This window comes from Nesoenas mayeri, assembly GCF_963082525.1.
Source record: "Nesoenas mayeri genome assembly, chromosome: 7".
NCBI classification, from domain to species: Eukaryota; Metazoa; Chordata; class Aves; order Columbiformes; family Columbidae; genus Nesoenas; species Nesoenas mayeri.
The window spans coordinates 1,423,580-1,440,843 of NC_137551.1; the positions used below are offsets into that span (position 1 = coordinate 1,423,580).

The window sequence follows — 17,264 nt, forward strand, 5'->3', positions numbered from 1 at the left end:
GAACAATTGAAGAGAATGAAACTCATCATCCCCAACCTTCCACCACTGTTACGCTAATACTCAAAGACTGATGCTTTTATGTGATTTCTACTTTCCATGTCTGTGTAGTGATCAAAACTGATTTCTTAAAACTGATTACACTCATTTCTTTAAACTGATTAACTCAATGTGGCTTTAAAAATACATTTTTACATTAAGGGAAGGAATAAAAAAACTCGCAGCTGTTGCGTGATGTGTTCCAGCTCTCTGGGCATTGAGAGTGGGGTGTGTAGAGGTGAACTTGGCCGAGCGGGGAGACCTTGCTGGGTGGCAGATGGTGGAAGATGATGCTGTTCATGACAAGCACTCTCGGTTTGCGGTACCCCTGTGGTGGACAGGAGGAGATGCCCAGCACAGGCACTGGGACAGGGGATGGCGGGGGTGTGGACAGGAGGTGCCACTGCGTTGGGCTTCTGCCAGAACTGAACATTTGTCCTTTTTTGCTGTGTTTATGTTTTTTAGGTGCATCAGAGGCTTTCTCCTTGGCAGAGCGTGAGAGTGGTCTATTGCAGTACAGTAGTGCCCTCTGATGGTGAGTATCGACACGGGCAAACTCTTGGCTCACTTTTGCCTTCCCCGACTTAAATCATGTTTCCTGACCCCTTTTCTGGTGAAGGTTTTTTTTAACTAGGAGGCAATCTACTTTTGAACCAAGGAAGCGACAGGCACCAAAGTCAGCCCTGAATAATTAAGGAAATGGGCAACGTTTCTAAGAACTCTTCCTATAAAACCAGACAAGCTTTATAAAGATGGATGTCATTGCGTGCAACTGTCCACATTTTTTGGCCAGGCTTTTTCCTGATGTAGCTGTGAGGTCTGTGTGATGCCTGCCCTTCAGGGTACTGCATTCCTTGTTAACTTTATGTAATGAAAGTGCAGCTTATACCAGCTACTTGCTCAAACGCTCAAAGCACTGTTTGCTGCAGTAAATAAATTGTGACGCCAAGGCAATTTCGTTCCTTTATATAAATTCTGAAACAGCTCAGACAGTAAACTAACGTTTTTAATAACGTTGTCAGGCTGTAAAGCAAAAGAATGCACATGAAAAATCTCAGCATGCGAAGAGAAAGCAGCGGCTTTGAGATCTCTGCCTGCTCTAACATCCGCACGCTGTGCGCAAAGACTGAGCGCTTATGCCCACTGACACAAACGTTTAGCGGATCCTCTCCTCATTAAGGCTTGTTAATAAAGCCTGAAAGCTAATAAAGTCATGGGCTCAATTGCTTTCTATGGCAGGATAAAGCGACTGTGTGCAAACACAAAGAGAACGTGACTGCTGCGGAGAACTCAAAATAATAACCTCAATGCTTAAATAGGTAGGAGCGTAGAGGACAAATGTAAGGTTGAGAGGGTAATGTAACTGTGTAGCTACTTGCCTGATTTGATTTTACCTCCTCTCATATTGCGCTTGAATATATCTTGTTGTTTCTTGCAATAATTTCACCAGTAGTAAATGTTCAACTCTGACTTCTTTGGCCACACTGTTTTTACTGTACCTTATTTTGGCTCAGTGTGTTGCTCAAGTTGTTCTTATGCGAGAACAGAAGTATTTTTAAAAAGCACTAATGACCCGTTACTGGTGCACATATGGTTGAGTCAAAACTTCGTGGTGCTCGCATGGAATTCATACCTCAAAGCAACCTCATGCTTAATATAGCGTGTAAAGCTTTAAAAATCTTCCACAGTCTTGTTTAGCAGCATCCCCGGCCAGCTTGAAGGTGTCTGTAGATGTAAGTGAAACACACTTCTATACAATTACTTTCTTTCACTTATCCCATGTGTTTAAATACTGGTTTGAAATTTAATCAGTGAAGATTAGCTGAAATGTTAGCTCTATAATTAGTGAAATACCAAAACGCTTTGTCCACTTGGGAACTTGTAATTACCCTCATGCAGGCAATCCACAGGGCTCGCAGAGCGGAGGAGGGCAATGCGGACAGCTGCATCACAGCATCTTGTGTTAATAACTTTTACTGGAGCTGGCTGTTGCTGTCTGTTAGTTTTGTGTTATTGACATGTCCTTTGGATTATTACTTTGGTTTTTTATTCACCTCTGAGCTCTTCCTTCTCCAAAGCAGTAAAAATTTGACCAGGCATTACTTGTGTGGGAGGTGATGAGAGGATCAACTGGAATTATGGACTTTCCCCACCAGTGAATTAGGCGAGAAAATTACTTTTACAAGCTTTTTGTAAGGTAAACGTAAACCAGCTGTAATTCCTAACTTACTGTCCCTGTCCTCCGAAAGAAACAATTTAGTCTTCAGCGTTTCCCCTGAGCTGGACATCCTTGAGGAAGGTTTTGTGTGTGCTGCCGGCATCGGTGGCTCTTGGTGCAGTCTGACCTGTTGCATTTATCTCTGTCTGGTCCATGGAGGGTTAAAATGCAGCAGGTGCTTCCTCCAAAGCTGCGTCCTTGCGTTGTGCCAACTGGGACACACGGAAAAGTGTTGGTGCTAACGCCGTTATCTGTTCTCCTCTACAATGAACTGGCTCTTTGTATGGTGAAGGTAGCATTTTTATGTCTTGTACATACATTAGTGTTGTGTATGCCGCTCACAGAACCAATGAATTCAATATTGAAGTGGCTGTTTTAAGCTTCTAAACGTGTTGAGCACTCCTTCTGAGCCTGCTATCACCAAAGTGGTTAATGCCAATCTATTTCTTAGCAGTCTCTTGCTCAAATACTTGAGTGAAAGAATGCAAAAGCTCGATAGCTGGTGTCATAACAGCTGCTTGATAAGAGGCTTGAAATTCTGCCTAACTGTCCTCATAAATTGGCAGGGGTTTTTCCCTCCCAGTAAATATCTCACAGTCATCTCTGAGTTTCTAATCAGAAAACTAAAGCTACTAAAATCCTGTGAGGTGTCAGAGTCTTGAGACATAGGCACTTACAGGCTTCCATATACTGGGACCTCTTGGGATGCTGTAGTCATTTTGGATGTCCATACTTGGTCGCTTCCACCCAGGCTCTGTTGACACTGGAGAGCAAACCCCCAGAAGAGGGGAAAAAAGCCTTTGGATGCTCAGTTCACTTCATGTGAGGGGAAACTCAAAAGCCCAAGAGAACTCTTCTGGCTTTGCCCAAGTGTACTTGGCATATCTTTTGTCAACATCCATCAGCTCCCCTCTTTGGAGAGGCATGTTGCCCCAAGACTTGTCCTAATATGCAAATGATCCTGTGATAAATGAGTTCATCATCTGGCAGCAAATCACTGAAAGGGGAAGAATAAAGACTGTTGGTTACACAACTTTCTTAACAGTGGCATTGCTGAGAAATAGTTTCCTTTGGTAGTTAAAATGACACTATTTACTTCTATTTCTACTTATGTTGACTTGTTTGACCGACTAGTTTTGAGGTTGGCTGGTTAAATTGACTTGGTGTATCAATACATGAGTTGGACGAGTTTAAGTAGATGGTGTGGTTCCTATAGTTGGCCAGAGCTCCAACAGGTGGGAACACTGAGCCAGATGCTGTGTGGATGGGTGCGACTGCGCAATCCTTGAGACACGGCAAATGCTCTGTGCAATAAAAAAGACCGTACGTTTTTACATAAGGAAAATACATAGCAATGCAATGTGAATCATTTTTAGGTGTGCTTCTCTATCTTAGTAACTTCTCCACTTAGGGAGAATTTTGACTGTGTGTGACTCAGTAGAGGGCTTGGGGAGTACAAACGTTTACCTTCTCTATTCTATGTCTGCACAGAGTGGGCTGTATTTCTGACACTAAAATAAAACCCGGCTGACAGTTCACGCAGGTCGCTACCGCCAATTTTAGAAAGGTGCACTGAAATCTTTAAGAATGCTCTTGAAAAAGCTCTTGACAGCACTAAAGAAATGGAAAACGTCCTTTTATCTACACCTGGGAAGTAACATCTGCTGGAATACAAAGCGTATTGATCCTATGAATTTTAGATGAAATGACCTTGAAGCTTAAACTCAGAGTGCTGTTCCTCCAACCTCATACTCCTGACTGCTCTCTTAAAGATTTGTTGCCTCAGGACAAAGAGGAGGAAACCAGAACTAAACAAAAATAAAAACGTTTAAAGTAGGTTCTTCCTTGATGTTTTCTAATAGACACGGTCTGCAATTGTCTTCTGGGCTATAAATCCTGATAAAATTGCTCAGTGTTTTATCTTCCGTAGGCCAAAATAATTTGATTCTCAAAAACTAACCAAAACATACTGCGCTGCTAGTTTGTAGCTTTCAGATATCACGTTGCCTTTTGTATCAATGTGATTGTGCTTAGAATAAGTGTATTTCACTTTTCTGCAAAGCACAGGAAGTTGAACAGATGCCACCAAGTTAATGGAGTGAAAACTTTTGACATCAGTTTTAATTTGATGCACACATCTCTTGATAAAAGATGAACCAAAGAAATCAGTCTGCTCTATGTTCAGCTCTACCAACGTTTGCCTCTTTCCCCATGAGAAAAGTACAAAACTATTGCAAGAATATTTAGTTTTTAATGATAAACTTGTATTTTTGTGTTCTTTGTAGAAGTGACAGTGGTTTACCAAAACGGGTTACCTGTGATCTCTGTAAATCTTCCATCCCGGCGTGAACGTTGCCAGTTCACACTTAAACCCATCTCAGACTCCGTCGGTGTGTTCCTACAACAGCTGCAAGCAGAGGACCGAGGAATTGATCGGGTTGCAATCTACTCAGCAGGTACTGGTGTTTACAAACTAATTGATTTACTCACCTGCCCGCTATCTTTATCCAACCTTTTGCTTTTTCAATGTAAGTTTACTGTGGTGGCATTCCTGGAAAAGCAGAAGGTAGAAACGCCATTCCCGAAGTAGGAATATTGTTAACTATCTCTGTATAGTCAGGTGTGCCAAAGAAATCTGACTGTAGAGTGAAGGATGAGGAAAACGTTCCTAATGCTGAGCTCATAGACTCCAGTCCTGCTGGAGGTGTTTTGGGTGAGTTTCCTACTATTTAGTAGGAAAGGTGCGAGCTATGCTACCGATGTAGGTATTCTAATTGATTTGTAAGGAGCTGGGTGTAAAAGATGATACAAATGAAGCAATATCTTGCTTAGCTATGAAAACCCAGTTATGTTTTCCATCTCTTATGTCACCATATTGTTCAATATGTCTGTGAACCACCAAAGCTCTGAAACATTCTTAAGATGTCTTATGAAAGTGCCATCAAAGGAGGCGTTTCCTTAAAAGTCTTGGCCTGGGAGGGAGGTCTTTGCTGGGTTAGTGATATCAAAGCTGTCTGATACCTGAGATTTAAATAATTTCTAAGGCCAGTGGGAAGAGATGAAGATCACCTAAGCGGATTGTACTGCGAAACATACTCAAATATTCTAAGTGCGTGAAATGGAGGGAACTTCTTTTTGTAAGGTGACCCCAAATATCATGAATTCAGAAAAGCAGCTGCACACATAGCTCAGCTAGTATTGGCATTAGAAGGTCTCCCAGTAATCTATCAGTCTTGACAAAGAGTATCCTCTGTAGGAAAATGCAGAAGTCCAACAACTGGATTTGGGCGGGATTTACAGCTTAGCCACAACGTTTTCAGGTGCTTTGTTTCAACCATTTAATGAGCCACTTGTGTTTGCCTTACAGATGGCACACGTGTCGCCTCCTCCACAGGCATAGATTTGCTTCTGCTGGATGACTTCAAACTGATCATTAATGATGTCACGTACCACGTTAGACCACCAAAGAGAGGTAAAGCAGCCTGCTTCTGGTAAACAGCAGGAAAAAATTCAGTCTTCAGTTCCCTGTTTAATGGTAGCATGGTTTATTTCACTCATTCAAGAAGGTGAAAATGTTATTTCTGAAGGAAACCTTGGCGTTTCTAATCCTGCCCTTGGAATCTGATTTAGTGATACCCACATAATCAGAATAGTCAGTGATGAAAAGCAAATATTTGTTCTACTCAAAGCCAGTATCCCCCATTAAAGGAATAAATGAAGAAATGTAATTCCTTTCCATTTCTAACTTCTTCTGATTTTTTTTCTAATAGCAGCAAAGTAATTTAGTTTAGCTCATTCTGAAGGAGTACAATACAAAATGAGAATCAGATTGAAAGTTACGTTTTCTGATTTAGAAGAATCAATTGTTCCCTCACCTGACAGTCAACACTGTTTCAAGTGTGGTACTTTAAATAATTGCAAATAAACCTTGAAACTGTTAGCTGACAAACAGTGATATAAGAGACTCTGCTCTTGAAAGATTACATTACTAAGAATCCAATAGCAGGGGAAACCAGCCTATTTCGAGTCAATCAGAAAATGCTTTTAAATAACAGGAGTTTGGGTACTTGTGTAACTTTCAAGATGTCAAAACTTGCAAGAAATTTTTGAGACACCCCAGAGTTACTGGCAGTGGCAGGAACGTGGTATTTTCATCTACCATCTTTTCTCCCAGGCAACTTATTAGGCTTCAAAAAGCTTCTGGTTCTTGCGTACTAAATACTTATGGCTGAGGACTTAAGCAGAAGGACCAGTTTGGGAAACATTGGTCTGCTCGTTGCTTAGCTCACAGATAATGGGGGATTTTTCTACCTTATAGTTCTGTTCTTGTTGCAGGCAAAAGTGCAGAGTTTGCAAGCAGTATTTTTCTAAAAGGAGTTTTTAGCCACGTAGACAGGCTAACAAATTAGGGAGGATTTATAACTTAACTTACGCATCCAATTGAGGTTAGATGGTGAAAACGCCTTCCCCTATTTACCTGGATGTTTTCCCTAGTCTTTGGGCCTGCCTCTTTTCAAGCAGTAGATAACGAACAAAAGCATTTATAAGCAAAAGCTGTGAGGGAAGTGTTGATGTTCCTTTTACCATCTTGAGCAGCCTGAATAAGATGACACATTAAAGCAAGTTGATTGATCAAAAATCAGGAGACTGCTGATATCTTTTGGGTCTGAGGCTACCCCGGGTGGCTGGCTTCTAGGAAGACACGCTGATGTGTGCCACCTTTCTCTGTAGGTATAGTTAGCTCCCGAGGAGCTTTTTGCAAGGCAAGTTATCATGTATTACAGCATTTTATTGCTCACAACTAAATGAGAATGCAAACATAGTGTCTATTTCTGCACTGGAGAAATTGCTGTCCCAAGGTAAGGCGGTTCATACATCTCACCTAGTGTTTGGGAGAGCAAAATCTGTGTTAATGAGTCGGTGTGGTTTTGGTTGGCTCGCTTGTAAGATGCGCCCATTGTGTGCTGGTAGGTGAGCTCTGGGATCACCTAGGTTACATGAAATAGCTGCCTCTGATTCATTTGCCATGGAGATTTCTATAGTTAGCTTGTATTAAAATGAATGTGCCTGTAAATAGAATCATAGAATCATTTCAGTTGGAAGAGACCCTCGGGATCACCGAGTCCAACCATAACCTTACCTAACTCTAGCACTAAACCATGTCCCTAAGAACCTCATCTAAACACCTTTTAAACCCCTCCAGGGATGGTGACTCCACCGCTTCCCTGGGCAGCCTGTTCCAATGCCTTTCTATGAAGTATTTTTTCCTAATATCCAATCTGAACCTCCTCTGGTGCATCTTGAGAACATTTTGTCTTGTCCTATCACTTGCTACTTGGGAGGAGAGACCAACACCCTCCATGCTGCAACCTCCTTTCAGGTAGACAGCAATAAGGTCTCAGCCTCCTGTTCTCCAGGCTAAACAGCCCCAGTTCCCTCAACCGGTCCTCATCAGACTGTTAGTTCTGTTTTAACTTTTCAGCTATTGTTTTTCCATTTTTACAGAATCACCCTGTGTATTTTGAAATGGAAATGCCACAACACTGTAATCTTGAGTGCTAAGTACTTTTGGATGGTTACTTCAGTTGGAACACACACCCCTCTTTTTATTTTCCCCCTATAGAGGAGCAGGAGCCCTTTAGCTGGGAGAGGATATGGTGTGTTCTGCCTTGGCACAGACAACTGAGTCACTTCTTTCCCTTTAGCTGCTGATGTTAAAACTTAAGCTATCTGTAGCTTCTAATCAATTGAAATTCTCTCACTTGTTGGTGGTTTGAGAGTTGCAGGCCAACCTTTTCCATGTCAGTTCTGCTCTCTGTGTTGGTAAACTCATTATTCTGAGAGGATGACCTAAGGTACAGGCCCAAGGATGCTACAAAAAAAAAAAAAAAAAAAAAAAATATATATATATATATGTTTTTAGATTATTTGGCTAATGTCAAGTTCTTTTGCTTTAATTTGAAACATTTTTTTTCATATGGAGTGTGTAATATACCACTAGTCACAAATCCTTTACAAGTTGATTTCCTTTAGGAATACTTTTTGTGTTGAAATGCAGGGATAAAGGCATTTTCCTCTAGTGGCCCTGTTACTGTCTTTATTTAAATATACTGTGAGAGACAATTCCGTTGTCCTATAGGCAGCACAGTATGGGGTAGCCCACAGAGTGCTGAGAAACAATTCCTGGCATTGTTACTCAAAATAATTCTCATAAGACTGCATGTTCTGGGACCATTAAGCCAGGTCTTCCGTGGCCATCGTCAATAACCATGATTGCTGAAGGATTCTGGCTGTTTCTCAACAGCTGATGTGATGGATCAGCCTCGTTTATTTATTCATTTGTCTTTGTTAAGTCTTGTATATAATTATGGATTAGAAGTAGCCGTTGATACCTGGCAAGCTAATAGCATGGATCTCTTTTCATTTTTCTTATCAAATCTTAGGAATACACAATAATAAACCTTGGTTTTCTTTTGAAGAAATAGCATTGTCTTAGCATGCTGGAGCTCCTCCAAATACTTCTTTGTTGAAAAGATAGTTTCATGCATTTCTTGTGCAGACTAGTAGCAGTTTCTGAAGCATATATGAGAAGTTCTGTGGATAAATGCATATAAAGCAGCCTTTGTTTTTTTCCCTAGAGCTCTTAAGCCATGAAAACGCAACGATGCTGAATGATGTCAAGACATTGGTTCAGCAGTTGTACACCGCCTTGTGCATTGAGGAGCACCAGCTGAATAAAGAGAAGGAGCTGATAGGGCGACTAGAGGAATTGAAGGAGCAACTAGCACCACTAGAAAAAGTAAGAGGTTCTCTTTGTATTTTACTTATCCTCTAAAGTCACCCTTCATTTATTTCAGGGTTTTAATTAGGTGCCTGGCATGCTTTGAATAGTTTGATGATCACTGAAGCAGAAGATTCACTAAGTATGTACCAAACCATATCTGTTTCTGTGGAAGTGTTTTGTTTCCCTGGTTTATATATTTGGAAATTAACTTGGTAGTGAATAAAGACCAGGGCTAATGCAGCAGAACTCCTCTGAACATAGAGAAATAAGCAGCTTTGCAAGGTATCCAGAGCATGCTCGGGGAAGATATGGCTGATGGCAAGATACTGATAGAAATCTGGATTTGTCTGCATAACCTAAACTCAAATCATATGTATGAAACCACTTAGGATTTTTAATATAAATACAAGCTGTTATTTTTACATTATCTCTTAATTATATTGGCAAAATTATTTTTGAGAATATAAGGCATGTACTTGTGTCTCCTGCAGGTAAGGATGGAGCTCAGCAGGAAAGCAGAGAAGAGGACAACCTTGGTGTTGTGGGGAGGCCTGGCCTACATGGCCACTCAGTTTGGGATTCTAGCCCGCCTCACCTGGTGGGAATATTCTTGGGACATTATGGAACCAGTCACCTATTTCATCACCTATGGTAGTGCCATGGCAATGTATGCTTATTTCGTAATGACTCGCCAGGTAGGACTTGTCATGCTGATGTTGACCCCTCAGTAGAAGACTTGCTTTGAACTTTGCTCCCGAAAGAAATAGGAAAATTGGGTCTGTTAGAAGTCACGTTGCCCCTTCCTTGTTCTGTTGGAACATAGATGCCACTTGATTTAATTTGTGCTGTCCAGGATGGTGGTGTATGGTTGTGGGCTCTTCTGGTGGTGGTCATTGCTGATTTTCTGGTTATCTTACCATAAATACATACGTGTGTTCTGTAATTGATTGCTTTAGCTATACAGGATCGTCTGCTGACTGGTCATGGTTTCTGCACACATGCACACAGCATCACACACGTTGACTTGCACTGCTGTGATTTATCAGCCCAAATGAACTATGGGTGGATGAGGTACCTTCTGAGTTTCAAGGAAGAACACATCTGTGTTCTCTGGCCTTTTCAAAGAGACAAAGGTTCAGGGATCACGTTGGAAATGCTTTTGTTTAAGTGTTTCATGGATCTAGCCTCCCATCCAGATAAAAGATCCTTCTCTGGATCATTGTAGTTGTGACAGACTACGTGGTTTTTCTAGCATACATTTTTTCTCATCATTCCTGTTTAAACTTCATAGTCTCACCTAAAAAATGAGGGAAGGCAGGCTCAAAGAGTTTCTACTGTCACAAGACCATCGCAACAGTTGTTGCAGGTGTTCCAGCACGGTGTCCCAGCTGCATCATTTCAGGGGTTGGGGACACATGCTGCAATAGTTTCCACTAAGTGTGGTTAGAACTTCTGGCATGTTTGAATTCAGATTTATTGTTTTGATCGCCATCTCTATCAATTAGTAACTCTTCCGCCAGACCTTGAAATCTCGGTGTTTCAGGGCTGGATTGACTCAAATGCAGCTTTTTTCCAGCAGGCAGCTGTGATCCCTGGCTGCACAGCAGGCAGAGGCTGTGCCGTGTTCCAGAGTGAGCGAGAGTTAACTTCAGCAGGCAGACCTGCGCTTTGTAGGGCTTGTGTGTGGGATTTGGTGCAAATGGCTCTGCTGCTCTGACTTATCTACACGCTCTAAAAAGTCGTGAGTTTTACAGCAGAGCATCACTGGTAAAAGCTGTGGTCTTGGGTTCTTATTCTCGTTCGCATAGCTTGATTGAGAGATGAACTCATCACCATCTAGAGTTGCTTCGTGTTTATGACCTTAAGAAAAAGAGAGTAAGGACCATCTTACAAAGGTTTCTTCCAGTATTTATAGCTCATTTTTTCCCCCTCTGTTTCTCCCCAAAAACTTGTCAGTATTGGAACCCTGAGACATGTTAGTTTTGGTTCTCTCTGCATGGAAGGATTCACACATTTGGGACAGAAGGGAGGTGATGGTAACTTGCTGCTGGAGTGTATTATAGGGGTGGAGAAGCAAATGCCTGACTGTACTGTCTCTGGCTGGGGTGGAGTTCATGTTCTTTACCGTGCTGTGCTTTGAATTTGTGACCAAAACAGCCTTGATAATACACCAAAGTTCTTGCTGTTGCTCAAGTGTCAAGGCCACCTGTGTCTCTTGGTGTTTCTCCCTGCTCCCCCCAGTCCTGGGTACAGGCTGGGGTGGGTGAGGTGTTGTGAGGGGCCCCAGCTGGGACAGCTGACCCAAACTGCACAAAGAGATATTCTGTACCGTATAACATCGTGTTCAGCACTAAACTGGGGGGAGTTTCTCCAAACTAGCTGTTGCTCGGATATTGACTGGGCATCGCTCTGCTGGTGCTAGGTGGTGAGTGATTGCTATTGCACCACTCTTCTGGGTTGGTTTTTTTTCCCTTCATTTATTAAGCTGTTGTTGGAGTTTGTTTTCAACTCCGAAGTTTCTCTTGGGTTTTGCTGTTTTGATTCTTTTTCCTCACCTGGCTATAGGGGAGGGAGGGAGTGACTGGGTGGGGGCTCAGCTGCTTGGATTGGGGTCACCCCACCACACTGGGTGACCTTAAAAAGTGCTGTCTGGTCGTGTGCCTTCACTGGCAGAAACTAGTCATCCTCCCAAAATGCACCTGATACGTATTGTGCTAATGGTGTTGCATCCTATTGTGGCTTTATTCGGATTTCTCTCCTTTTGTCTTTTTAGGAATACGTTTATCCAGAAGCTAGAGACAGACAGTACTTATTATTTTTCCATAAAGGAGCCAAAAAGACGCGATTTGATCTAGAGAAATACAATCAACTCAAGGATGCAATTGCTCAGGTAACAAGAATTTTTCCAGAAATAAGATAAAGAAATTACTGCTTGCTAGTTCTTAGCTGCTATTCATAGATGCACCTCAAATAAGAATGGGTGTATCTGAAGTTTTCAGCCCATTTTCTTGTCACAGCCACAGTGCAATCACTGAATTGGCTTTGATATGCCCAGGAATAGAACTGCTGGATGTGTAACTCAATATGAAATGGTTGCCTATATCTGTCTGTAAGGGCCTTTTAGAAACTGCTGGCAAATCTTTAGTTGCTTCAGGCACTTCATGCCTCAGAGGAGCCTAATTCAAGATTTCCTCCTCAGCTCCTCCACACTAGATGGATTTAGTGAGGAGTGAAGCCTGGCATCCATTCAGTCAACATCTTCCTGACATAGCACTTCAGTGCACTGGGTTGCAGTCCTGGAAAATAACATTCAAAAAATGTAGCTGTATTGTTAGAAGCAACGGGGACAGATTTCTCATGTTCTAGAGACAGACACTTTTGGCAGACTGTCCGCACTGTGGGATCCGTTTAACAAAGGAGATGGGTGGAGATTTTTCCTTGTGTTTCTGAGAGCCTTTCTGCAGAAGGGTGGCACAGGCAGAAAAAGCAGAGCTACCACATTCTTTTTCACTGCTCCGGATCATTCTCTGTTTATTCCCAGGCTCTGGAATTGACAGTGTAGGATATCCAGGGCAAGATGTGTTCTCCTCCTGCCTTGGAGAAGGAGCTGCATGAGGAGCAGAGGAAGGTTAGGACTAGGCTCTCTTGGGTTCATGAGAAAACTCAAAGACTTCTGTGTTTTCTCATGCTATGCTGAATATGGGTACCCTTGGGTGACTGGATTTTCATGGAGCTTTTCTTACAGAAACAACTGTTCCCATTAATCTAGCCATATTTTTTAAAGTGTTTCGTTGGTTTTATGGGGATCAAACTTTGCCTGCCGTATTCCTTCTAAGTGGCTGCACGTGGACAAGTTGAGAGAAGTACAGTGCTGAGAATGGTTTTCCCAAATACGAGCCTGTGACTTTGTTTTACTTTTTGAATGCTTCCATTCTGGACAGGAAAAACAAGGAACTATGGCAAAGTTTTCCATTCTGTGAAGTAGAATGGTATTGGGCAAGGTGTATCGAGAGCTTGTTCTTTTATAATGTGTCTTTTACTTTTAGGCAGAGTTGGACCTTAAGAGGCTTCGAGACCCACTGCAGGTTCACCTGCCCATCCAGCAGATTGAGGAGAAGGACTGATCAGCAAAGAAGCTCTGAACCCCGGCAAAAAACCTGTTCATAGCTCTTGCCTTTTTAATTAAAGCATTGCAGGTGGAAGCTGGGAGGTGGTGTGGGGGTGAAGGGTTTTTACCTTTAATCAAGACAAAGGACTGTAAGGGGGGAAATCTCTTAAACCTTGAAGATGGGACATTGTGGAATGTTAGTTCTGAAAAGGGCTTGGCAAATAGTCACATTTAAAAACCGTCTGAATGGCAATTGTGTACAAATACAGGATTGGGGGGGTTCATGAGAAGAATGTAGTGCTGGGGGTGCAGGGGTGTCTTCTTCCAGCTTTGCAGGATCTGCCTCTTGATAAGACACCAGCAGCCTGCTTAGCTTTTTAAAGTTTCCTTTACCTGATTCTGATCTCTCTTTCTCTTTCAACAAAAATAAAGGAGAAAAAAAATAAAAGGAGCAAAGAATCCAAGCCACCTGGAGCTATGGCTGGTGATCAGAACTTGCACTCCACCGCCATTAACACGCACACTTCTGCTCAGCCCTGGTCTCTTTTCTAAGGTTACTACAAGACTGCTTTCTACTGGAAAACCGTGAGCTTCCCCTTCCCAGCCCACCCCATGTGCTCCACTGCCTTCCTCCTTATTTGTAGCACAGACTGGTTGTAGCCAAGTGAGAGAAGGAGCGAGTTTTCTTCCGGACATTTGATAATTGATATTTTGGATTATTCCATAATAACTACATAAACTTTGTGTCCCAGTGCCCTTGAGCTCCTTCTAGAAATCAGTGGCAGCATTGCATGAGAGGTTTTTTTTCTATTCAGTCTTAAGGGAGGGATGTTTCCCCTCTTCCTGCCCCAAATCTGATAGCCACCTGGACTATGAAATTATGAAGGTTTAAAAGATTATAAAACTGTCGCAGAATCATGATTCCTGCTTAAATGAACAGTTCTGGCACGTGGAATAATTAAACTTAATATTTGACTCCTCGTGTAACAGGATAAAAGGTCTCAAAGACGGTCAAAGCATTTTCCTTGCCCCGAGGCTTTTTGAAAGCCCGGGGCTCTTACAGTGCAGGACACAGAACTACTTCAGTTCTCTAGAACGTTCCCCTAATTAAGTAGCTTTAAATGAACTTTGCACCCACAGGTCAGAATTTCTTAGGAGGGGCTAATGACATTTCTCGTTCTTAGCTAAAAGAAATAGAGGAAGGAAAGTGAACCCGTTGCCCTCTCCTCTAGCCAAGGCTGCCTGATTTCTAAGCAGATAAAACATCTCTTCATTCAAAGCAGGTCAGTCTGTTTTAGCATCCTGCTGATAAATACTGTGGAGACAGGATGAAGGTGGGAGAAGGGCACTGAGCTTTATCTACAGAAAGACTGGCTGCTTTTTTGATGTTTCACAACAACTCCTCACTGTGTCATGGAAAAGAGGCTTCTGTTTGGGTTTTGTTTTGTTGGTTTTGTGTTGTTCTTTTTTCTTTTTTTTTTAAAAAAAAACAAATGCTAGGAAAGAAAAAACAAATCAGTATTAACTAGACTCCAGGTGCCTTGCAGATGTGGAAACACAGCTGGGATTGCTGCCTCTTCTCACTCAATGGCATGTTGGACCGAATGGGTGCATGTTCCTAGTTTTTTTTTCCCCCCTCCTTCTTTTCCTCTGTCTTTCAATTGATTTACATTGTGTGATTATTTTTTTAATCTGTTTTATCCTGTTTGTGTGGTGAGTTTTAAGGGGAAAAAAATGAACACAATCCTGTAGCTGAATCCTCGGTGTGTGTTTGGGACGAGGGAGGGAGCATGGAGAAAAGTCCTTCTTTAAAAGAATTCTGAACATGTGTAAAATCCTGTATCATTTATGAAATATGTATAAAAGAGCAATGTACTTCTGGAACAATAAATAACTATTCAATTTTTGAATTGGTGCTCTTGAACAACATTATTTTCCCCAGTTAAGAGAATATTGCATGTGTGGCAGCTCTGCTGAGTTTCCTCCGTTTCTTTTCGTTTAGGTTGGTTCTTCTTGACCTTACATGACTGAGGCCGTGGTGGTGCAGATAATAGCTTTCCCGAAGAAGCTCGGATGGAGATGTTGCTGCCATGCCTAGCTGCGTAACACAGGGATCTCAGGAGCAGTTGAGGTAGTGAGGTAGAGGTAGAGATGCTGGGTCTAACAAAGATCTGCCTTTGTTCGACCAGCATAGTAGCTCCTTGTGGAGACTGTGACAAAATCTGGAGACACGTGGCATGTTGCAGGATAAGAATCTATATGGGCATGTAATGCCCAGCAACCTCAAATATGTACCGAGTGGTGTCAGTGTATTTCTACATCGCATTCAACTACTGTTTCAGAGGAAAACTAAAGTTTTAAGCTTCTATTACTTTCTTTCTGGGCCCTTGAATGGCTGTGGCCTGATTTGTCATGGTGATGTATCGTTTGTTCGTTAACTTCGAGAATCAGACTGTACTTTGTCCGGACTTTATAGGATGTTAGGATGAGATGTTTGGTGCTAGAAGATGTTTATCATGTCCATTGACTATTTAAAAAGAAAATTCCATGATTGGCCAGTTCTTCAAACAGCTCTCCAGTGGTTTTTAAAGCCAGAGAGGAGCGGCTGGAACTGTTATCTGTGACGTATGTTTAATCACTGCTGAAATTGAGTTCAGCAATGCTGACAAACCCATAGTCTGCTGCTGTGTACAGATGAGCTCCTGCCCTCCCTAGACAAACTGGTTGGAACAGTTGCATAAGAACTCCTCCGCTTTAGCATCCAGAAGAACTGAAGACTTTGACATCTAGCACCACACTCCGTATACTGAAAGCAAGAAAACGCTGTGGCAAAACTGTTCCTGCACAAATTGTTCCTTCCACCCAAAAGGGTGGGTGACACGCCACAAACCTGAAACTCGGTGCTGCTACTTTTGTTGCCCTTGAATGCAAACACTGAAGGGAAGGGAGATGTTTGTTTGCTCTCTTGATACATATTGTTGTACATCAACATCAACAAACTCTCCTGCAGTTGCTATTTCATGCCTGGGAGCCAGGCAGGTAATAGGGTCCTGTCCCACTGGCAGCAATTCAGAGCAGGCAGTGCTGCCTGAATCTTAATGTAAGATGTGAAGGGTGAACAGCAGTGTGCATTGCAGCGTTCAGATGCTGCTTTTTCTAGCAATTTTGTTATTCATTTGCTTAACCTCTCTTCTCTCTCTTTCTGTGAGGGAGCTTTCAAATAAACATGTCAAGTTCCGAGTTGTCTGGAGAAATGTTTTAGATTCCCTTTTTGCTATGCCTGGGAGGCTGTGCCTTGCAAGTCTCTCCAAGGCAGGTGTTTGTGGCTCCTTTTTCCTGAAGAGCAAAGAAGAAACCCTTTTACTTTTCCCCTATAACCCTTCCTACCGGACAGGCAGTGACGATGATCACCTTGCTGCGAATTCTTACGCTTCCACGTTGGCTCTAAGAGGATTTGCGTGACGCTCTAAAGCTGCTCCTGGCTGTCAGACCTTGGCACTATGTCAGTCAAGTAAAGCTGGTTGAGTTGCCCTGAGCTGGTCAAGTTGTTTAAACCACTGGAATGACTTCTTTAATCTCCTCTGTGGTTTTTGTGTGGAGCTGTAAATACAAACTGCTTTCCTCTGTGCCGCATTGTATGGCTTTATTTTCACAAAGGAAGGAGCTTTTAATATCTGAAGTATTCTTCTACCTATCCCAAGTGATTCCAATTATTCCCTTCCAAAACAAAAAATCATTATTTCTATATTGACATTAAAGGGGTGAATAGTAAAATACAGTAATGAAATTACTGATGTTAAAGGGGTGAACAATAAAATACAGGAGTGGAAATGACACTTGCAATGTAGCTAAGCCCTGAAGTACAGGAGAAGCGGGTGTTATGCTGTGTCATTGTGGCTCTGTGGACTTGTAAGAGATGGGCTCTGCCCCTGACTAGTTTTGTAATTATGGGTATGCCCTAATTCCTACATCTAGAAACTGAGGATCATGGAAAATACATTGAGTTCTGTAGGAGCTGTGGAAAAACACTCTCAAAACACTGAGTTCTGCATCACCGGGCACCGCTACGGGAAAGGAAATAACTACTGCTCTTCACTAGGAGTTATGTACTTGTCTGA

At 42.2% G+C, this 17,264-nt stretch overlaps 2 protein-coding genes across 4 annotated transcripts in view; both read left to right on the forward strand.

Moving 5' to 3' along the window:
• The window catches only part of MCU (mitochondrial calcium uniporter), a 92,214-nt gene extending 77,158 nt beyond the window's left edge, over nucleotides 1–15,056 (forward strand). The window contains exons 2-8 of one of the 2 annotated variants that reach the window (XM_080348352.1): nucleotides 502–571; nucleotides 4,540–4,710; nucleotides 5,622–5,726; nucleotides 8,893–9,053; nucleotides 9,530–9,733; nucleotides 11,812–11,928; nucleotides 13,085–15,056. In XM_080348352.1, the coding sequence (XP_080204478.1) occupies nucleotides 502–571; nucleotides 4,540–4,710; nucleotides 5,622–5,726; nucleotides 8,893–9,053; nucleotides 9,530–9,733; nucleotides 11,812–11,928; nucleotides 13,085–13,162 (906 nt within the window). In that variant the 3' untranslated portion in view covers nucleotides 13,163–15,056. The remainder of the gene's footprint in view (nucleotides 1–501; nucleotides 572–4,539; nucleotides 4,711–5,621; nucleotides 5,727–8,892; nucleotides 9,054–9,529; nucleotides 9,734–11,811; nucleotides 11,929–13,084) is intronic. The other variant, XM_080348351.1, reaches the window with a different exon arrangement.
• OIT3 (oncoprotein induced transcript 3) overlaps nucleotides 13,568–17,264 on the forward strand; it is a 29,713-nt gene continuing 26,016 nt past the window's right edge. For both annotated transcript variants that reach the window (XM_080348345.1, XM_080348346.1), the window contains exons 1-2: nucleotides 13,568–13,699; nucleotides 15,149–15,277. The gene's annotated coding sequence lies outside the window, so the exon portion shown is untranslated. The remainder of the gene's footprint in view (nucleotides 13,700–15,148; nucleotides 15,278–17,264) is intronic.